Source organism: Rhodamnia argentea, chromosome 8 (genome assembly GCF_020921035.1).
Source record: "Rhodamnia argentea isolate NSW1041297 chromosome 8, ASM2092103v1, whole genome shotgun sequence".
Lineage (NCBI taxonomy): Eukaryota > Viridiplantae > Streptophyta > Magnoliopsida > Myrtales > Myrtaceae > Rhodamnia > Rhodamnia argentea.
Window position 1 is genome coordinate 25,628,781 of NC_063157.1, and position 22,903 is coordinate 25,651,683.

The following is a 22,903-nucleotide window of genomic DNA, read 5'->3' on the forward strand; positions in this document are numbered from 1 at the left end:
AGGATACTGATGGGTACTGGTCCGATTTTCAATGTGAAACCATACCGATATATATATAGTCTCCCTTGTTAGTCAACTCTTTCAAGTAACTCCCTCGGTCTTTCCGTCTCTCGACTCTCTGCCCTGCATGACTCACGGCCTTGCCTCCTTCTGTCACTCTCCATTGCCATTCTCTAAAGTTAAAAACCTTAACTCTGCTGAATCTATCCCTTTTTAGTGTCTTCAATCTATTCAAGTAAAGAGAAGAAAGTGAAATATTCTTGCACTGAATTTGAAGTTTTTATACAAACAACAAGGCAATTAAAGAATACGGTATTCTTTTTAGCTGGAGAAAAAAAAGAAGAAACTTGGTGGGACCGATTCATGACTTGCTAGAAAACAACTCACAGATCGCGTGAAGCTTGGTGGGACTTGGTGGGACTGGTTTCATGAACGCACCCGAGAATGGGACCCACAACGGGCGATTCCTAATTCCAATTTTTAGGAAAAGGTCCAGGCGCTTCTCGATTTCAGGGTCGCGCTCATTATTTGAAATAGACAATCCCCTTGTTCCCCACTAGTAAATAAGGGATTTTCCCCTCCACGACACTTGTATGCAGAGATTGGTTTCAAAGGGATGAGCTCCCCACCCGAATACTTGATCAATGAATACAAACTGTAAATATCAAACCACTTTACAACCAAAAAGATGATGGCCTCGAAAACCGACTGTACACCAAAACCATCTTTCATCTGTGTGCATAGCAAACCCTTTTCTCTTATCTGAAACAAGAAGACAACTTGCTCGAGTATCTGGAGAGCATGGGCAAAAGCGAAAATGAGTGACACGGTGGGATAAGAAAAACTTACTTTCTGTGATACGTAAAGAGGAAAGAATATCAGCAGAACCATTTCCATCGGTATCACCCTTTGCCAGAACCGAAGAGCTTGTCGAGTTGAGTAATTGTCTTGCCTCTATAAATAACACTTCCCCCATTCTGTACAGATTGTCTGAGATATTTACTGTTAAAAGTCAGGAGTTAGTATTCGGACATTTGTTCCAGTCCCATGTTTCTTCCATCTCGCCCTCTCCTTTGTCATGTCTATCAACAGTCTATCAACACAAGCGAAGCTCCATCCCATACTAATTGGGATCTACTTTTATCGGTTGCCTTTACTCCAGTTAAACTGCATCCCCTTCTGCTAAGAGCAATCTCCCTCCTTTTAGACTACAAGTTTCAAATGGGTGGGTCTGTTCTGCTTGTTTTCTTCCCCAAGAGCCATGTACACGCATTCCACTGAGTTCCAATTATGGAGGGGTAAAGGAAATCGTATCGCCTCTAGACCTCTGCACATCCTATGCTGTAGTAGGATCCTTAAGTCGCGAAGAACCGTGTGGGCCGTGCTTCTCTGTATTCAGGAGTGCCCCAGAACTACTATGCTTATACCGCGCCCGGCGATCAAGTGTATCTCGTCCAGCGATTTGACTCTGAGGCTCGAGACTGGGTACTACCATAAGTTCTCCAAGATTCCCTCCTTTGCTGCCTGCTGCCGCTTCTTTCGAGTGGATGATTTTGGTCGTCTCTATGTGTCCTAGTTGTACTGGCTCCATTGCGTTTCTTCTCGGTATTCCTCCTCTCTTCTTCAAGATCATACTGTAAACGCTGCGACTCAAAAACTAAAAGTTAGTACCATAGAGTCTGAGAATCAACAAGTTCCATGTTGAAATACAGAAAACTGTCCATGACAAGCAAAAAGAGAATTGATTCTGTTGGCAATTTAACTGCAAATAAAGGGTGCTAGAATAGAGTGCTTCCAGTAAATATTATATAAAATAACAGCATGCGCGGTAAAACCAGATAAAACTAAGGACAATTAGGACCAACCCACCATCTCACTGAAGATGTTTGGAGCAACTTGTGCATAATGTTCTTCTGTTTACCTGGGAGAGTCGATTCTCAGCGTTCATTTATTGCAACATGTGGGCGAAACATTCAACTGGAAGGCTTCTCCATATGAACTATAAAGTGTGTGAAGTTTCATACTTCGTTCATTAGGTAGGGAGACAGTAAATCCATCTAACTAGGGCTGATCACAGAAAAAGCAGACCTACGACCAGATAACCCTTTTTTGAAACACATCTTGCTAGTGTTCCTGAGTGGAAAATCTGATGTCACTACAATTTAAACTATCTGGAACAAATATATTAATAGAAAGAGGACTCATGACTGGGGATCATCGGGAAGGTACTAACTAAGCGACCAGAGACTTTGGTTATCTCTTTGGAGGATTTCTGCACTCTAGCATCTGCTAAACCGTATTGCAAGTTATGAGAAAGAAAAATATCTGATAAGTTTGCTAATCAGAACGTCAAAAAGTGCTTGACAAGTGTCACGAGCTGTGTCTGGTTTTCATATGGAGAAAAGGATGTAGACGCTAAGGAACAAACTTGATTTACAAGCACCAATAAATTAGTTGGTAATAAGGAAATTGACAGTGCTGACTGAGCTTTTTAATTAGTAACTTAGAGTTCTCTGGGATGGAATAAGAGATATCCTCATAATAGCGAATTCTATACGGGCACAACAACGTGATAAGTTCCAAGACAGGAAAAGGGTGATGCCAACTTAAAATTCAGCATTATTCCTGTGTACTCAACGTGAACAATGTTACCTACACTCCTGGCAACTGATTCTATGCAGACTGTATATGGTAACCGACTTAAGCATGCAGTACTTGGTATTAGTTTCTTGTCTCTCTCAAAGTTGTCACGCAAGCACTTATGATTGTGCATAACATTGTGTCCAAAAGCCATTCACAATGTGTACTGTCCTCTTTGAGTAGTCAAAGATCACGTTAAAAACAAAGTAAAAAGAGACTTCACTATGTAAAGCTTTGGGCAGAAAACTGCTGGCTTGGGTCCGACTAACCAAAAATGGAACTAAAAAGTACTACCAGCAAGGTTACAATGATACATATACAACTATGCTTTTAACATAGACGGATAACAATGAATAGCATTTCCCATAACCATGAAACAGAGCAAGAAGACGAATGTAAATGGATAATAACAAATAGCATTTCCTATGATCATGAAAACAGAGCAAGAAGACAGAAGTTTAATACCTTGGTAGGTTCCGAAAGTATAGCATGTGCTTCTCCAATCATTTTGAAAAGTCTGTCAGCATCCTTCCGGACTTCTTCTGCTATTCCCTTCCAAAGATTATCATCTCCATTGTCACATTTTGCCAAAAATTGACACGCCTACATCAAATGCAAATAAATGGTCATAAATAGTTGATAACATCAAAGCACTCAGCAGAGTAAGAAATTACAGACCTTATCGGGGTGATGTTTAAGTGCCGCTTTACGATAGGCCTTCCTTATATCTGGTAGTGACGCTGATGGTTCTACTCCTCTGCCATGAATATTTTCAAGTGAATCGCTCAAAAAGATAATGGCAATAAAGTCTTCATCGTAAATTCTAAACTTGAGTCACATTAAGGATGGGATAAGAATCTCGAAAATTAGTGGCTTCAATGGTTGGTTTTGAGACTTCATATTACTATCGAGATTCTTGGGAAGTAAGTGAATCAAACATAAGGCTTGTAGCACTTGCGCTTTGATGACATGAAATCACATGACAGCACTTACATGTACCACAATGACAAGCCAGAAAGTCGACCAGAACGATGAATATAAGAAATTGCTGACGTTGAGAAATTTTTATGAAATCTTACAGGAAACAAAACATAATTTATCTAAAAAATCTTTGGAGTGCAGAAAGAGCAAAAAATAGGTAACTAGAAAGGAGAAACTTTCTAATAAAAGATCCACCCCCAAAACCACCATATCGATTTGTTGGTTCTATTATTTGCAGATCCCAGGAAAAGGAAAGGAAAGGAAGAAGACTGCCATACTGTCTAAGAAATGAGAAAATAGAGAACAGGTGGACAATTGAAATTTTTTTCCCCAAAAGACGACACTTGTTTGTTGTTGTTTAGTGGAAGTACTTAAATGAGAAGTGCAAAGACTGCACTATCCCAGGAGGCAATAGTCAGGTAAACAAAGTGGGCATGGTGCGTGGAAGGCTTAACATGATTACTATTACCCAGGAACAATGTCTTCCCCAGTCAAATCTCATTACTCATTACTACTGTGAAATTTTGTCAATGCACAATGAACTGCTATAAGAGTGTAAGCTATAAGATAAAGGTGCAGTTTACTATTCAAATATTCCGACACTTTCCATCAAGCATAGGTTGAGATTTGGCTTAATACTGAAAGACGGAGAAAAAATAAATTTAAGGTAAACAAAGAGCCTGGAGAAATTTGAACTTCGTGATCTCCCACTTTGATACCATGCAAACTTTTGTAAGACCAACTATATGATGAAGGCACAGTTTAATGATTAAATATTCTGACAACTAAAATACCATCTAAAAGACCAATAAAAGTAGAATAAGCAACCCGTTAAATAACTTCACTCGAGGACCCTGAATTATGTTGCATGATATTCCCTCAAACAAGGAAAGGAGATAAAGACATTGGCAATTTGCTTAGGCAAAGATAAGAGGAAGACCAACTAAAGAAATTGGACAAGGAAGAAATGATTCCTTAGCAGAGAACAAGTATAAGAATCCCTATATCTGGTTGCTGGAAGTGGAATATGCATACAATATTTACGGAGTCTACACAGAAAGTTCACCTATGAACCTTCTACCCAAGAAGGAAATGTACCATCCCAGAGCATAAAATAAAAGCTGTAAGAAAAGTGACAATCATTTAGAGAAAGGAGGCAATTCTCCATCTTAACAGCTCAAGTACCAAACTTCCAGGTCTTGCCAGACTAGCCAAATAATATAGCACGTAGATTGCAGTAGCATGAGGCATAGGCAAGATCAATCATCAAACAGTACAAACATGTATAACCCAATGAGAAAACAAAAACTTACAGAATTAGGTATATATCCAAAGGAATATCCGTTCTTGCTGCTTCTTCCAATTCACTAAGCTGTAGGCTTGCTTGTTTTAGTTCATTGACAGAACTAAGAGACATATCATAAACTCCAACTTGATTTGTCTTCTCCTCTACTTGCTTTGTGAGAATAGAAACAAGCCTCCGGAGGTCTGCTGCTGCTTGTCCATAATCTCTTATCATTTCGAATAAAGTGGCTCGTCTGGATATTCCCTGTATTAAAAGGTAGAAAATGTAAAAAAGAAAACAGCAACAACCAAATTTGAAGCACCTCATTATTGGAATTTTCATTGAAGCAGAATGACTTGTGCATCAAGAATGGTCTATAATTAGCTAGTCTGCAATGGCAAATTGGACAGTAGCATGGAACATGAATTGCATGCATATATGTATGCACTCTCGCACAAACATATGGGGAGGGAGAGAGCGAGAGAGCGAGAGAGAGATTGCATAGTAAAACCTTCAGATAGTTTCCATCAAGGGCTATGGCAAGGCTGCAATCAGCAATAGCATCAGTGATTTGGCCCATAGCTTTGAATGCAGCAGCACGATTGCAAAAACAAATAGCTGCAAAAGGACGTGACTCCACATTGCATGACAAGGCAGCAGTGTAATGTTCAACTGCTTCTGCATGCCTTCCAGCTTGAAATGCCTCATTACCTGCCGCCTATGTACACAAAAATCATATAACAATCCATCATCCGAAGACTACAAAAGTAATGCCTCCAGATCATAAAGCAATGCAAAGTTTCAGTACTAGTATTCGAGAAGATTAACCAATTTTAGACAACCATCCATGAGTCAAACAATGTCCCTCAATTTACACTTTTGACACACGAACCTCCACTTTTAGATGGGGCAAAAGAGAATTTGAAAGGTTGTAAACTACCAGTCCCATTTTAAGAATCCTACCAGACACTCCTCAAAGATCTTCCATTAAGTGTTTCTAAGTGGTTGTTGGCAATATTATTTGCCTTTATTTTCAGAAAAATTTCCCTAGAAAGAAAAAGGTAACATGTTCTAGTGGCTTTCATGAACATATAGGTATCTGAAGATTGACTTTATTATTATTTCCGCTAACTAAAATAGACAACGGTTTTGTCTCTTAACAGTAAAAGTCTAATCAAAATTTTACCACGAGTTTTGTCAATTTTTTTGGAAAAAAACTGATCTTTATTAAGATACTGCTTTTGCAAACATTTTGCTGCAAAATCATCTTCAGTGTTCTTGAAACTAAAACATCTCATGCGCATGCTCATGCACTTCCCTCCCTCCCTCTCTATCTCTATCTCTCTCAAGCTCCCTCTCCCTCTCCCTCTCCCTCTCCCTCTCTCTTACACATACACACACAAAAACATCCAGAAACAACAATATAAGAACGTCCATGATTTGTTGAAAATCAAGAAGAGTGTCCAACACACTGTTGAAGCACCTGTAACCCAAGTTGAGTTCATGCTTCATAGCCCATTACCTTTAGTCCTACTGATGTTAAATATTATGTCTAGATGTACATTTAGTAGCACGTATATAGAGCAGGTATAAGATTGGGGTACCTTGAGACGTATAAGTTCACGTGCAGTCCCAACCAGGGGAATTAGCGACGCTAAACTGGAGTTCCGATTCCTGCATGATGAAAATAATATATCAAACTTCTGAGCTCAAAACCGCCGTCCATTTACAATTTCAAGCCAAAAGGAAGAGATGTTAAGGTAAGGGAGGAATCTGCATCACCCAATGTATACCTATTTGTAGCTGATATCAACTCTTCTTGCCTCTCCAGTGAGGCAAGGCCCTCCTCAAGCCTTCCCAATTGGAAGTATGACTTGAACATGAGGCGGCATCGCCAAATTCTGAAATATATCCTATTTGAATACTCAAGACCATCCTGATCAGCAAGCAGGTCATTTATATCCAAGGAATTCTTTTTAGCTGAATCAAGGGTCTGCTCAGACAGCTGAATCACTTCCTCATATCTCCGCAACTGCCACATGCAGAAAAGACACCCACAGGACACAAATGTAATTGCCATTTTCATGCACTACATTAATCTAGCAAATCAAAGAAGCTTTTCAGACCATAAAAAGTGCTTCGGCCTTCATTTCAAGCAGTTTTTCTGAATATGAGCTCATAACCAAAGCCTCTGCAATAACTTCAACAGCAGCTTCCACATCCTTGGATGCTCTTGTTAGCAAGAGCATGGCTGCATGGTTCATGCATTCAGAAACTTTCTGCCACCAAAAACCAGACTAATCAAACAAAAAAAGAACATTCTGCATCAAATTGAAGTTTTTGAATGTTCAACAAAGATAAAGCGGAATACTGAGCACCACCAATCATGCACCTTAAGACAACTAACGACACAAATATGAGAACAGGAAACGCAAAAGCACAGAGCCCAAAGCCTGTTACCGGCAGGGCCTCAAATGGGCCCAAATCAACCGTGAAGGACGGGGAGCAGGACATGCTCAAGAAAGTCTTTCTCGACTATATCCCCAAAATGCTGTTAAAAGTGCACCAAATAATTACTATTGTAGACTATTATTAGTCAGTAACAAGGTCGTCACCCGTCATGCCAATGATATAACAAATCTTCAAAAGTGCTCCTAATGAGGACTGCCCTCTAGACTACTACATCAGGAGTCAGTAACAGGGTCACCATGCCAGACAACATTCATAATATACTGGAAATCAAATTTCAGAGTACATATACATTTCCATGCATCTATAATTGCATCAGCAGAAAGCATGGCAAAAACAATTACTGCATCAGTACAAAATTTAAGCACCCATCCTTATTGTTTTAGTAAGATTTTTTGGTAACCTGGATAAGAAATCAGTCTTCTAAAATCTAAATCAGACAAAAAATTACAATGTCATACCTGTGCCTTCTGCAAGCCTTCTGAAGCTTCTACAGTAATTTTTCGATCCGCACACACCTCGTTTCCTAATTGCAGGCATCTCTTGTAATATCTCAATGCATCATCAACTTCCCCAAGGGCGAGGTAGCAACTTCAAAAGGGAAATTGCATGAATCAGGGAACACGACATTCGAACAAACTCTAAGAAAAGGTTAGCTATGGCTGCTCATCATTTAAATCAAGAATGGTTTGAAACTGCTTACTAGGACTAGAAAAGATAAGATAACATAAAGGTAGATGTCACTATGAAGCTCACCATCAATTAAGAATTTATGTCCAAAACACAGAATCTTGTGTTAAGTACACAAACTGTTATTGAACCCTTAAATATAATCATGTTGCCCCATGTATGAAGAGCTTAATGACTTTTGTTAACTTCAGGACACAACCAGATACAACCAAGATTAAAATGCCAGCTATATCCTTCAAAATTACTATTTTCTTTCACTGTATGATGAGGAAAAACGTCTTACTTTGCAGCTCTAACTTGCACCCTAAAGAAGTTAGGGTCGATTGCAATGGCCATCATGCAGTCTCCTATTGCATCTCTCATTCTGCCCAAAGCCATCCGGGTTGCTGCACGGTTGCTGTAGCACAACATGAGAGCCCTTAAGCAGCTTCTTGACATCTCATCTGAAACGCAATTTATTCCATGTGTGTAATACTCCTCAGCCTTACCCGCATCCCCACTTGCATAAGCTTGATTTCCCCTAACATATATCAAATTAAATAGAAAACTTAGTAAAAGAGATGGAATTACACAAACAAACTAAAATCTAGCTCGCAGTATATGAAGTTTGAACATTAGGTGATGAATAAGTGTATTAACCTCAAACGCCATTTCTCACATGCTTCCTGAGTGATGGTTGTGGCAGAAGTAGATGTTGAATCAAGCTTGCCATCCAGCCCTTTATCCACCCCATAATCTTTTCCAACTTTGTATTGAGAAGAAGGTAGATTCCCTTTCTCTGGCTGAGGGGAAAGATGCAACGAGATGGCTGAAGATGGAAAAGGCTGAATGGAGGATGAAGCATAAGGAATTTCAAGAGATGAACTCAAATTGTGGGAATCATGAACAGATTTCACCCAAGCTTTCTTTTTGTGTTTATGTTTCGGTGCTGAAAATTGTCCATAAGAAGCCGAGGAGGTAGTAAAAGTAAAGTTAGCGTCCCCCATTTCTTGTACATGTGAAGCTAAGCCATGTTCTTTCCTCCTTTCATCATCACTTCTCTCGATCTTCAAACTGCAACAGGCTCCAGTTCTACCAGATGAAGTAACAGCATCATCATCCCTGACCAATTCTACATCATCAGCAGCAGTTTTAAAGCTTTCAGTTTCAGCCCCCGATGCAGGCTCCTCAGTTGAGCCTTCAGTGTTGACACTCTTCTCCAAACCATGCTTAGGAGCATCCTCTGTTGCTTCTCTGCTTGGCTCGTAATCATTTATATCCATACGCTGTGCTGCAGAAAGGAGGCTTTCATCTATAGCATCGTTTGAAAAAGTGGAGTGAGGAGCATCTGAGGCATCGGCATTGTCCAGACTGTAAGACTCATTTGAAGTAACTGAAGTATCTCTTGAACATGGATTATCTGCTAATGTTTCTTGATACGGAGACACATCCATCGGTGAATAAGGCTCAGAGGCCTCCGGCTTTTCCAGAGATACACTTTCCATTGACACAAAGGATTGCATGAGCCGGGGCTGGACATGGGCGGACTGCCTCAGTTTTCCCTTTTTCTTCTTCAGTTTTGAGCTATCAAATGCCTCTCTCTTTGCAGTAAATGCTATTTTTTCAGTGAAGCCAGAAGCCAGGTCCACTTTCGCCACAGGCGTCTTAAATTGCATAAATGATGGACCAGTATCATCCTGTTTGCTCTTGGAATGAATATTAATATTTCTCTCATCTCTGCTAGAAACATTCTTCCCTCCTTTTAAAGGCATGCTCCTTGACGGGAATTCATACGATGATGTAGCAGTGCCACTTACTCCTATATCTTCGGTAGGTCGGTTTAAAGGAACTTGACTGCCAAATGCGTGCTTGACTTCCATTCCAGACTGAAAACTGAATTCTCTAGAAACTGGCTCAACAATACAATCATTCATTTTGCTACCAATATTCAGTTTCTCATTGATCTCATTCACTAGTACAGTTTCTGTCACCCCACGGGTACGACCAGTGGCACTTGTGCTCCCTCCAAATACAAAACCAGTTTTCTTTGTGTTTAATTCAAAATCATTCTCTCCAGTACTGTTATCCATGGTTGCAGGATCCCTTAAGTTGAGATTCGTCATCTGATCAGGGAGAGCAGCCGCGGAATTTCCAGCAAACACACCATTATATTCCTTTCTACTTCCACGAGTAGATTCATTTAATTTATCAGCTTCATCAACAACCCCATTGCCGTCCAGTTGATTAGCTTCTCTGATATTCAGTTTCTTCTTCAACTGATCCAGGAGCACGGCTTCCACATTTTTCCCAGCAGAACCATCCGTGCCTGCATCAACCCCTACACCAACTTTAACCTGTTCGTTCGTACTTAGATTAGACTTAAAACTCCCGGTTCGACTGGAAGGCTTGTTATCTGAAGCTTGGATATTCAGCTTCCTCATTCCTTCCGGCAATGCAGAAGCAACTGATTCATCAAGGCTAAAGCTCTTATTGTTGCCACTCTTTGGTTCGAACCTTGAGCTTGAATTTGCATCAGAAACACCACTCCGTGCAGTCACGGACTCATTCCCACTCCCTATTCTCAAGTTCTGCATTTCCTTAACAACTCCTATCCCCAAACTCCCATCCGAATCACTCCTATTCGCGCTAAACACATAGTCACTCGCCGGAGGAGCATTGGCCGTATTTGGAAACGAGCCAAGCGCAGAATCACGCGGATTGAACAAGAACGGATTCGCTCCGGGACCCGCTCTGCTCTCCTGATTCAAGTTCAGGCGATTAATGCTTCTCCTCTTGGAGATTCTCGACTTGGTGAAGACAGACCCTGATCCCGGAACCGACGGCGTGCAGAAGTGAAAATTGGAGCTAATGTCGGCCGAGCTCGGATATCCAGAACCGCCGTCCCCCAGCTTCGACGAGTTCATGTTCGTTTCAATATCTAGGGCGAAAAGAGGAAAGTCGCTGGGAACCAAACCGTTAGCGCTAAGGACCCTCCGGACGGCGTCAGAGCTCCGCCGGCGAGTCAGCAACGCCGGCGACGCGGCATCGCGGTGGGAGCCATCGGCGAAGGTCGCAGCCGCAGGTGGGCGGGATTGACGGAGGAGACGATCCAATGGCGAGAGGGGCCGGATCAACGAGAGAGAAAGGTGATGATGAGCGAGCGAGCGAGCGAGCGAGCCGGAGATGATGGCGTTTCTTTTTCTCCCTTTTCGGTTTGGTTGATGAATCATGAATGAGAGAGAAAATATATATATATATTTCTTTTCTTTTTCTTCTTATTTATATACAGGCAAAAAAAAAATTACTTGGAGTAAGATTTAACTTAATTTAGGAAATGGGTTGTCCAAAAGAGCTATTTTAGAAAACGAATCCTAATTATCCTATGACGGAAAAGATCTAATTAATCTTAAGAATTTACAAAAAAAATAAATAAATTTTTTATGTCAACCCTTTTACATTATTGCTATATCAAATCTTTCAAGAAGGCCAAGCCGGAATATTAAAATTTTACCATAAAGTAAATCACTAATGCGACCCCTTTTATATTATTACTCTATCAATCTTTCAAAAGGGCCGAGTTAAATTATCATTTTACGAGCGAGCCGAATTATTGCAAGCATATTTTTTTCAAATCGAGTTTTTAAGGCACAATTTAAATCGAAATGAAATTAATTAAATAAAAAAAAAGGGAATTGCTGGGGCATTGTTGGGTGACGCGTGTAGCCTAGGTCATATATGAATATTAAGGTGAGAAAAATTAGCATTTTTGGTCGTTATGTATAGGACAAGAATGGCCCAACTTGCACTCAAACTCTTTGTCGGTTTCCCTTTGAAAACTCAACTCAATTTCAAATCATTTATTGGAATAATGCCCAGATGATTCGAGCTTGAAAGAGAAGTAAGTAATCTCTTTTGAAATAATATGAGCGAAAGTCAGCATCAAGAACAGTTTCAAACATGTAACGAAACAAGGCCGGGGAAAAAGACGAGGATAATTGACTTGATATAGGATGGAAAATGATTCAACGAGAAATTTATCGAAATATATGATTATTATGTCGAGAAATTTTACGTTGTTGTCTTCGCTTGAAAGGAAAAAAAAAAAGCATTGTTGTGTTGCAATTTCTTATGGTGTGTGAACTTTCTTGAAATTTCATGGAGAGATGTTCGAAAATGAAATTGAAACTCTCCTTCCAAATTTACTCTATTCTATAGAGAGAAGAAAAATTGCACATCGCTTAGTTAAAATATACTTGTTTTGAACTCAGATATAATTCTCCAGCATTCAACTTTTTTTATATCGATATCTCGAAAGTGTATTTTATGTGTCACATATATTTTGTTTACAATACAAATTAGAAAAAAAAATCTTATCATCACATCAAATATTAAGGAGGACATAAGCATTTTGTAATGGCAATCATTCTGAACAATCGGTGAATAGGGGTAGGCGTGTGCAACCGGATCGGGTTTACTCGAAAACCGAATCGGACTACTCGAAAAACAAATGTAGGAACCGGCTCCTGTTCAAACCGATCCAGGTTCTAATTTTTGGGAACTTGTTGGAATTTGTCTAGCTCTCGGTTCTAAGTGAAGACCCATCCGGGAATCGGACCGATTTCGGAACCGAAAAAAAACGTAGTCTTGCTCACCTCACCTCATCTGATTTGGTGGATTTTAATTTCTATTGTTCAAGGATTGTTGCTTTTGACGGATAGTGAGCTTTATTATCCATCTTTTACTTTGAATCGCTTAATTGCTGCTCATTTTATTTTGTTGTAAAAAATGAAATCAGAAAAAGAAAAAAAAAATCAAGTTCACCCTGAAACCATACCGAAAAAACAGAAAGGTTTCAAAACGAATTTCAAGACAAAAAGGGTAGGTTCCAGTTTCTAAAAAATAGGAACTGGTTATAACAAAGAAGGTTTCAGATTCTAGGCCTAGAACCTATCCATCCGGTCCATGCTCACCTCTAATTAGAGGTGATTATCGGGTTGGCCCAAGTCTAGTCGGCCCTTCAAATCGGTCCTAAATTTTTGTCCATGCCTGCCCAAAAATATCTTCGGGCCTCTCTGGTTCGGCCTGGGTTTTTTGATGAGCTTCCGAGAAATCAAACCTTACGATTAGGTCTACGAGAGATGCGTTTGCCTTTTAAGTAAACGGAGATAAGGATGGTACAAACAAGACGGATAGGTAAAGAGTACGATTATATCAAAATGCCACATGTTTACCCGGTCATAATCCAACTTCTTAATCCCGTATAAGATCGTACCCGGCCCCGCATATGAATTTCAAATCTTTATTACACATGACTAGATCATAGATTGAAAAACAGAACCGGCTCCCTGCACATTGATCCGGGGATGAAATACAGAGCTTTTCCAAAGAGACTGAGAATTTCAGTTCAGTTTCTCTCTGCTCTGTTTTTCAGCAACGAGGGCGTTGTACTCTCCCCTGAGCTTCTCATACTTGTCGCTCAAGGCCTTGAAGGCTTCAACCTTCTCGTTTGGGACCTCGCTCTTCCTCTGCTCCAGGCGAAGCTTCACCGCCTCGATCTCCCTCTTCAGCTCTTGAATCCTCGCCATTTTCTCTGCATGCTGTCTCTGCAACTTCTGTAGCTCCGACTCCTCTCCCCCTTGCAAAATTTCAAAGTTTGTTTTTTTTTCTAATTACATTGTGAGTTCAATCATCAAGACAAATCCAACCCATCATCCTAAAACAATGTGGTCAGTCTACCCAAAAAAAAAAAAAAAACCCAGCAAAAGTATAGACATATTTGCCAGCTTAATTTTACCTGGCAAAGCATGTGAGCTCCCACTTCCATCCTCCATCCCACCAGCAAGTTTCTGCATGTTAACAAAACGAAAAAAAGGGCATCTTTTTAAGGGGACAAAAGAGCCATCAATCAAGCCTATGAATCGTCAAGAATTTCACTGAAACGTGCATGTACACAATACTAAGTTTTACCGAGCCCAAATTTCTTTCACCTGCCCTCTTTTTGGCGTCCCCAGTTCTTCACAAGGTGGGCATGTGGTGAGCAGATCATGAACATGGCCTTTATATATGACCCAAAAAGCTATTTGTCACTGTAACGTGAAAGTGATGAACCAATCACCAAATCTGAGGAACGGACATGGCTGAGCAAGGAGCATCTTCCTCAGATAGAAACAAAATCTCCTCCTTTGATTCTGGTTTACCATAGATGTGAAAGTCTGCTTTCCATCTTCCCCATGCCCTGACTTCACCCCCGTCTGGGATCAGAAGAAAGCAGACACTTGTTGCTGCTTCTGGTTTTCACCAAACACAGCGATCCATGCAAAAACAAAAGAAGGAAAGGAGATTTGATTGAAGGCCTAAAAGGGCATCACATCACCAGTTTTTGGCTGGATCTTTAAGGCCCATTTTTTGGATTTTACTTGGGCCATTGCTTACCGTCCAATCTACTGTTCCTGGTCCATGCCTGAGTGTGTCCTCCTCAAAAGGAAGCAGCCTTCCAAGACTGTAGGCCAATCACCAATGGCAATGGGTCATCCACCTCCAAAATGGCAATTTGGTGTCAAAAACTCCACGACCCCTTTGTAAGTTTGCAATCATTGGTCTGATGTTGTGAGTTCCCAAAGAGATCTCAACAAGTTTGATAAGCATCCGCATCTCATCCTGTTGACCTGTTCTGGGGAGAACAAAGCAGAAACTCGAATGCTGAGGGAATGTCCCCAAGAGGCGAGAAGCGAAAAAAAATATGAAATTGGACAAAGAATTTCCCCAAATTTTCTCTTTCTCGTAGCTAGTAATTTATTGGAATATTCAAGAGCAAGTAACTCGGATTGAAGTCCATGAAGAAACATGTTTTGATCAGTCAATCACGTGTCATTTTTTTTTTAAAAATCTTCGTGGGGTTATTTAATCGGTACTTCGGACTTATCTTTTGCGGTCACCATCCGATGTATCTCATCCACTACAACATGAGCATTGCCATTTGGCACATTGTCAATTGGCGCATTGTCTCGTGAAAGTGAAAAGGATAAACTGAAAAGGGCACGGAGTTTTACATGTATTTTTATCAGTTTGCACCACACTAAGATTCTCCAGCTAAGCAAGAAGCCAACTTTTTCATATCTTATTTGGCAGAGAAAGGTAAAGCTCACAAGTTGCACGAGTTCGAGTCATCTCGTAAGCATAAATTTCGAAGTTTTCGAGCGAAGGCGAAGGCGCGAACGGGTCACTAACCTCAACATTCAGCCAGTCTATGCACTCCCGTATCAATAAAAGATTTCGGTATCTGGTCCCCCGAAACTCGAAATTCTCGGTCCATGGTCGTTTCAAGAGACCAGGGACTCCATTCCTCCAAGAAGCAAAAATTGCCCCCGAAGTTTAGCCATTTCATACACACCCCTCATGATTTTTTTTCAATTGGAGAAGATGTTGCCTCACCCTTCACCAAAAAAAAAAAAAAAAAGACTCCACTTTCTCTAAAAAGGCCCCAAAGGTCGAAGGCCAGAAAAGCAAAAGTGAGTGTTGTCAAAGAGAATATCATCCACTTAGCACTCCAACGATGGAAATTTATACACGCTTTGTGCAGTACGGCGAGAGACAAGCGGATATGAACCGAAAGTCGCGGGCCCCGTCACTTTCATTACTTCAAGAAAGGGAAAGGGAAAGGGCAATAGGGTGGGCTGGAACGTGATGCAACTCAAAATCCGAAAATAAACCAGAATGAAACAGAGCTACCTCCTCCTCCAGGCATCTGCCGGTCAAAAAGCGTGAAGAGAGTCATGCTGTTCACTAACAAGCTTTGTTCCTTTTATTTGCACATTCACTTTCATGGCCTCTTTTCTTCTTTGAGGAGAAAAGTATAGAGACACGATTAGGCGGGAAATTAAGTGCAAAAGCAGGACTTGAAAGGATTTTGGCAATCGGTCGAGTGTGACCATTGAAGTTTTAAGAGAACCCCAACCGAGTCTCAGAGCTCACCGTCAATGGAATAGATTCTTCGGCATGGGAGCCAAGTCGGGTTTCCGACACCGGAATTCCATTGATGGCTAGCTCAAGACCCGACTAGTCCTCAGTTGATCAAAATAAAATCTGACGTCCACGATCAATCAACAGGAAAAACCTAGTCTTGTTACTGCACTCAAGCCGTAATTGGGCGACATGCTTGCTTCTCCCTCTAGCCTATTATTACAATCAAACAATAAAGAAGGCCTCACTGAGCACTTCATGACTTCTCAGCTTTCATTCAAAGGATAAAAGAGAAATCAAGAAGAAAATGCAACGCAATCCCCCCCCAAGCAAGAATGAAAAAAAAAACAGAAAAGAGAGAACCAAAAAATAATTCATCTAACTGGAAGTGAAAGGAGTTAAAATCCCTTTTGATGCCATTTGCAGAATGTCAGCCACCCATGTGACCAGTCAGCACTTTCCCAGTGTGTGGGCCTAAGAATCATGAATCGTGAAATCATGAAATGAAGTGAAACTAAAGAGAGAAGCCCCACACTAAAAGCAAACATAGCAGAGACATGAAAACAACCAGTATCTTCACTTTGCTCTTCCAATGTGTGTAACATAAAAACATGAGGAAGAAAGATGAGATCAGTGATGAACAAAACCAATTTGTACGTTGTACTTCTACCCATTTTAAACCGAGCCCTCCCCGCGTGCCTCGGTAACCGTGTGCGTTTTATGGAATTATAGGTCAACTGTTTTAGCATTTTATCTACCAATCTTCAAGACAAGCATAAAACCGACGTAGAACAATAGAAAATGTTGAAACAGAAGCTATGTATAAATTAGAGGTAATCCAAAGTTACAACTGTCTGCCTGTTCTATGAAGTTGTCTGTTGTGTGTGGTCCTGCACCCACCTGCACAGAGGTTACATAGAAGAAAATAGGGAGAACCTACACATTACTATTGAATCACCTGTCCCCTTGAGGTATCGTAGATGTAGTAGTAGTATGTATTTTGCTGTTAGCAGTATGTATCGATGATGACGGCGCCGAATCTCACCAAAATCATCTCTAAAGGATCTAATCTAAGGTGCAGGTAAGCCTGGGCTATACATCTAGCAGATATGTCTCCCTCCTATTTGCTTCTACTCTGCATTACATGCAAAAAGGTATAGCATTAGAAAACAGCAGTAGATTAGGTTTGCAAAATTTAGGTCCACACCGAAAAGAAGAGTGGAAGAAATGGTGTCTCTTACCTCTAGACAACAAATCCTGCCGACCACAGTCATCTTCGTCATTTACATGTTAATGGATCAAATGCTTAGGGAAAGGGAAATAAAAACCTGGAATCACAGTATTACGCCAGAAATTTAGCTTCAATAAAAAATGATTTATATAGAAGAGAGCAAAGGAGAGATTATAATGGAGGCCGCTTAAATTGTGAAGGAGACAGCACCTTAGCTAGGACAATCATTTACTGAGAAGGCCCGTCACCAGAACTCATGGTCAGTGAAACATTATTGTCAGGGATCTCAGAGCTCTCAGCAAAATCAGTTTCATCAGCCAATCTAGAGAAGTCCGGAATATGATCACCAGAAAATTTTGTCGGTGAAGCAAAAGGCGAGTCGGGAAGTATATTTTCTAAGCTGCGATCATACAAGAAGATATATAAAAAAGATTCTCAGGAGTCAACACTTTCCCCACGATGCAAAAGTAAAGGAACCCTGAAGCCACAAGACTCTGGAAAGCATTAAAGGCACAAGAAGTCACACTTTATTTCCATGTGGTGTATCCAGATTTTACAAAGCCTACTCCAACTTCTTAAAACACTTCACACGATCTACCAAAAGTTCTCACAACAACGTCATCTTAACTCTTTTGTTTTCAAATAATGAGATAACGCATATATCCAGACTTGCTACAAAAATCTATGCAAACACTCAAAACAGTTGAACATAAAATTGCCTCCTTCTCTGAATGAGGCTTTTTCCCTCTTGTCCCAAAAAATAAAGGATGGCAATGCATTTCACTCCAAGTTCTAATTATGGTAGGCTCAATGACGTGCAAAATATCCCACTTAGGCAAAATGCAATTTCTCCGTTTAAATCCTAGAATATTTAGTCATGATCAATTTTCATGAAATCTAGATCCATACCTTCCCCGACTATCACCACGTGTGAGTTTGGAGCTCTCACTTTTGCCTTCACCACTGCCAATATCCTGAGCGCACGCAGCATTGACATCATAATGAAGCTGCTGCTCACCAGTTGCAGCAATTACAGAGATGGTGGCGGCTGGGCCGTTCCGGCAGTCTGCAATGACGATAGGCAGATGAGCCAATAGAGATCGCAGCTGCTCAAATGAACTTTTGTCATTACCAGAAAAAATGTTAATCATGACCTAACCTTCAGCATTTTCATGGTTAGTGGCATCAGATGGCATAACGACTTTATGGTTAATCTGAGTATGAGGATGAATAGGCGGTGAAACAGGAGAGCCAACGGAAAAGCTGCGTAGGTGATGGTATATTCCATCATCTTTCAAATCTGGGAGTTGCAGATTCATTAGCCTTCTACTTTGAAGTTCAATTGCTTGCTGCAAATTAGCCTGCTCTTCCAGTTTCCGCCTAATCACCATCTCTTGTGGATTGTGGAATACTCTTGACCTTGCTGGAGTAATGCAATGGAAACAGGCATAGAATCCAAGTCAATTATTTTTAATCAAAGGTTTTGCTAAGAATAAAGGCCAAACTGTAAAAGTGAAGAATAAAGGACATCATATCGGAAGAATTTCCTTCGAAATGTGCACTTGTTCTCTCACCAAGATGGTCATATGGCTCTCCTGAGTCAAGCAGCGAATGACTGGAACAAGACGAGAACTCCCCTCTCTCGAATAGCTGTTGTTGATGTTGTTGCCTCCTAATATTAACAAATTGAGTATCAACACATAGTTAGACCACACAAGACTGGTTATGCAGCCACACCAAAAAAAATAAAAAAATAAAGGAAATACAAGCCATACTTTTCCGGAATTTTTCCCTTCTCTTTGTAGGGCTTAACCAGTACACGTGAATTACATATGAAATGAGGGTTCCCCTTCGTCAGTATGAGCTTTACAGTCCCTGGGTAGACGAATGTAACAAATCCAAACATTCGCTTCTGCTGATAAGGAATCCTGACATCTTGAACTGGTCCGTAATTGCTTACAGAAGAATCAGAAATAACACCATTAATGCACGGAGATTCAAATCGGACCAGAGAAGAGAGTAAGTACAGAGCGAAGCAAAAATTTAAGCTTAGCAGCAACTAGATACAAATCTTTCCTCCAAATTAATTTCTTAGAAAGATCATAAGATATGACATACAAGAGAACAGAAGAAAACTTTACATCATACAAATGCTTCTCTGTGATTATCACAGCATTTTCCTGGCCATGCACTCTTCAAGAATGGCTACATGCAGTCAAACACAATCAAGCAAAGGCGGAACGTCCAAATGCCTGTGAAAAGAGCAGAAAATCCAACATCTTCCAAGAGGCAAAAAGTCCTCAATAAAGTATCGCTCTTTTAAACCCAGGTCTTAGCGGCATAAAAAGCAAGGCCATGTACTTCCAGTACTTAATCTGCATTCGATTTTCTAAAACTCAAACATCCATTTACTCTACTTCCAACTGCCAAAAAATCCTATAACTTACTAAATCCACGAAAAGTTTCTGCTGTAAGGGCTTAAATGCAACCAGACTTGATGGAACAGCCTTCTTTTAACAAACCATAGACAGGAACATAGATTGCTATTGCAGTAAAAAAGTAGTGACCTAACTAAGTATAAGACAAAAACAAGCAGTACACTTCTGACGTTTATATAGGGATCTACTAATGACATATTTTTTCTATTGAAGTGATGTGTTTGCAACTTCGTATTATGAAATGAGATCCACATGGATATAACGTCATAGTTTTCACGTAACGAGAGGAAAAAAATGAACAAGCAGCAGCATTTTCCTGCTGACATCAGATGCAGTATAAATAGAATGGAAAGCCAGCGCTGCACAGCACTGCTAGAAAGGGATCATTGGCAGAAATACCAGTGGAAATAATAGGATCGATCATTAAATCATTCAAACAAATAACCAATATACAAGACGTAACTGTAAATAGCATCATCAATCAGCATTACTTAAGTACAGAGCACATCAAATCCGTAAAAATGAGGGCTTTGCTTGTCTGACTCCTAGAACAGGAGAGGATGGCTCAATCAAGTAGTATAACGAAAGCGATAAGCCCCAGTTTGCAAGAAATTAGCATGCTCTGCCAAAATAAAACATAAAACGAAAAAAGAAACAGTTTTGAGAGGAAAATGAGCCAGAGTTTCATGCTCAGTTCACTGCAGACCTGGTGAGATATTTTAGCATTATTAAAAGATTCAATCGCACTAGTTCAATGAAAAAATAGCAACACATGAGTAGAAAAACATCTTTCCCATACAATCTCAAGCGGCATTACCTAAAATAATCAGAAACATCTTCATCCTTAAAAGTGCTGTCCGCAGGGAATGTTAGATAGATTTGCCTGGAAGCTGAATTTGCCTTCTCCGCCAACCCCATAGCCAAATACTCGTTTCTCTCCACTTGGTATCGCCCATACTTATAAAATTCATCTCCCATGGCCACCCCCGGTACCCCCATCCTAAAATGCAAGGGAAATCATGCACAGCCGCAAATCAAAAACAAGAACCCAACATTTTAACCGTCGGAAAAACCATGGAAGGCACGACCTTTGACAGTAATAAGACAAGCAAAGTTAAGATGCGAAAAAGAAAGGCATTTGAATATACCTCTGGGTTTCATTGTGCTGCTGCATAAGCAAGGCCATGTACTTCCCATGCGATGTTGGGGAAATTCCAGGTAAAAACTGCGAAGCAGCGGCTAATCTTTGCTGGTGAGCGACTTTGAGCCTCATCATTTCCTCGGCATCAAAATTGCTCGGCGAACCAACGAAGTTCGCAGAACCCTCAAAATCGTCGCCGTGGAGGAACTTGCAGTTGCTCCCGTTCTTGCAGAAGCCTCTCGTGTAATACAGGCACTGCCTATACCCGCCGCCGAAGCACGCCTCCTCGCCACCGCAGCCGAAACCCACGTCGCTCTCGGAGTAACTCCTCCTGTGCAAATGCGTATCCGCATTGTACCCCATCTCGTAAACGTCGCCCGACTTGGACGAATCGTTGAGGAACGCAAAGTAATCGCCGAGTTGACTGTTCTCCTCCATGAAATCGCTCGCACCGCCAGTGTTCACGCTACAGCTACTACCATTCAGGGAAGCGAAATACGACCCAGAACGAGCACTTTCAAAAGGAAGCGAAGGGCTAGAGTTCTGTCTCACGACGTTGCCGGCGAACCCAGAAAAGGGTCCCTTCCCGACCTCATAGTCGCCCCTGGGAGTGATTCTAGGAGAGGACTGAGGCAGCCCGTGAGCGTTGGCGGTGGCTGGGTTGGTGGGGATGGAAATGGTGGGGGCGAGAGTGTGATGAGGAGCGTTGGCCGACTGCGCGGGCAAGGCGCTCGACGAAAGTCCCATCTGGTTCTTGGCCTTGAGAATGAGGCTGTGCAAGAGAGTCTCCGGCCCGAAGGCGAGGCGTATCAAATCCTTCTCGGTCAGGTCCTGGATGAGGAGGTAGCCCATGATTTTCGAAGCGTTCTCCGGGTCTATGCCCCTGATTTTGGACAGCACTATGGAGGTCGCTTCGTTCGCATCCATGCCCACCTACGGCTGCTTCTCCTTCTTCTTTCTCCTTCTCCTGCTTCTTCTCGATCTTTCTCTCTCTAAAAGGGTTGAGAGAGAGAGGGGGGGGGTTCAGGGTGCTGCAGTATCTTTATGTGTCATTTTTGTTTCAGAGAGAGAGAGAGAGTAGGGTTTGAAGTGTAAAAAGCGGGCTTGGAGAACAGTAAACAAAACCAAATCCTTATCTTTTTCCTACTCCAAGTCTCCAACCACCTTTTTATTTTTCACTGCTTTTGCCGTTTTCCTTCTTCCATCGTTTTTCTGGGACTCCGTTCTTTGTTTTGTTTTGACTCAGCACGGAGTGTAATTCCGGGCCCACCTCAGGGGCGAGACTGGAATTTCGCCAGATATTGAATGTTTAACCGCACGCCCCCCACCCCACCCAAGTACGTGTGCGCGCACGTGACAGACCAGTATGTACGACCTGGTTTTTTTTGCCCTTTCTTCCTTAATTTTTTTTTTGTCCCTTTGCTCCTTGCTGCTTTGGAGGAAAAAGGGAAAACGACGTCATCGTATTCATCCCCGTAAATAGTAAAAAAAGTGAACTTCAGGGGTTAAATTGCATGCTTGTCTTGTAAAAGTTAATTTTCTCGTTTTGGATTAGAGCCTGTACGAAAATATTTGCAAATATCCCGGTTGGCTTTTTTGGCCCCAAGAATAGCAACCGCAGCATTAATCAAGATCGGATGCATTTTCCTTTTCTGAAATCTCCTTTATCGACCAACATATTCTTTCTCTCTCTCTCTTTTTTTTTTTTTTGGGAGTATGCAATCTAGAAAGACTGTGCACGTTATTCAAATGCACTTTTTCGATCTCGATCGTAGCAATTTATGACAAAACACGAGGTGTCCGCGTAGAATGGTCGGTGCGCGGCAAGTCGGCATAGGAGGACGCATCCCTCCGATCCCACCCCTGTCATTGTCGTAGGCGCTCATCATTTGCCGCAAGAGCAGCGCTCTTGGCGAATTGACGGATTGGCCAATGGCAAATAATGGGCATATAATAAATAGTTCATGTGGCTATTGGAAAAAGGAAAATTCCGGACTTATCGAGTGTGATTCATAGAATCTTGTTTATTGAGCGACGCGTCCAATGGTTATTGATTTTTCAGTCGCTTATTTGAAAGGCCTGCTTGCGAC

The 22,903-nt window shown here is 41.2% G+C and overlaps 2 protein-coding genes across 4 annotated transcripts; both read right to left on the reverse strand.

Moving 5' to 3' along the window:
• Nucleotides 1–637: 637 nt before the first annotated feature.
• On the reverse strand, nt 638–11,261 carry LOC115735457. Of its 2 annotated transcripts, none has more exons than XM_048283275.1 (11): nt 8,705–11,261; nt 8,349–8,585; nt 7,837–7,966; nt 7,033–7,185; nt 6,700–6,938; nt 6,511–6,580; nt 5,418–5,624; nt 4,935–5,170; nt 3,319–3,397; nt 3,106–3,243; nt 638–1,643 (listed from the first exon to the last, which is right to left on the reverse strand). In XM_048283275.1, the coding sequence occupies exons 1-11, from the start codon at nt 10,966–10,968 to the stop codon at nt 1,440–1,442; spliced, it is 3,957 nt and encodes a 1,318-aa protein (XP_048139232.1). In that variant the 5' UTR covers nt 10,969–11,261; the 3' UTR covers nt 638–1,439. The 2 variants fall into 2 exon arrangements, with proteins under 2 accessions (XP_048139232.1, XP_048139233.1); XM_048283276.1 differs by having other exon boundaries at nt 5,418–5,621; nt 6,508–6,580.
• Nucleotides 11,262–16,807: 5,546 nt separating this feature from the next.
• LOC115735441 (zinc finger CCCH domain-containing protein 55-like) lies at nt 16,808–21,854 on the reverse strand. 2 transcript variants are annotated; one of them, XM_030666678.2, is made up of 9 exons: nt 20,821–21,854; nt 20,490–20,672; nt 19,010–19,189; nt 18,809–18,906; nt 18,394–18,657; nt 18,144–18,300; nt 17,445–17,634; nt 17,245–17,331; nt 16,808–17,138 (listed from the first exon to the last, which is right to left on the reverse strand). In XM_030666678.2, exons 1-7 carry the CDS (start codon nt 21,738–21,740, stop codon nt 17,463–17,465), a joined length of 1,974 nt encoding a protein of 657 aa, XP_030522538.2. In that variant the 5' UTR covers nt 21,741–21,854; the 3' UTR covers nt 16,808–17,138; nt 17,245–17,331; nt 17,445–17,462. The 2 variants fall into 2 exon arrangements, with proteins under 2 accessions (XP_030522538.2, XP_030522537.2); XM_030666677.2 differs by having other exon boundaries at nt 18,797–18,906.
• Nucleotides 21,855–22,903: the final 1,049 nt, after the last annotated feature.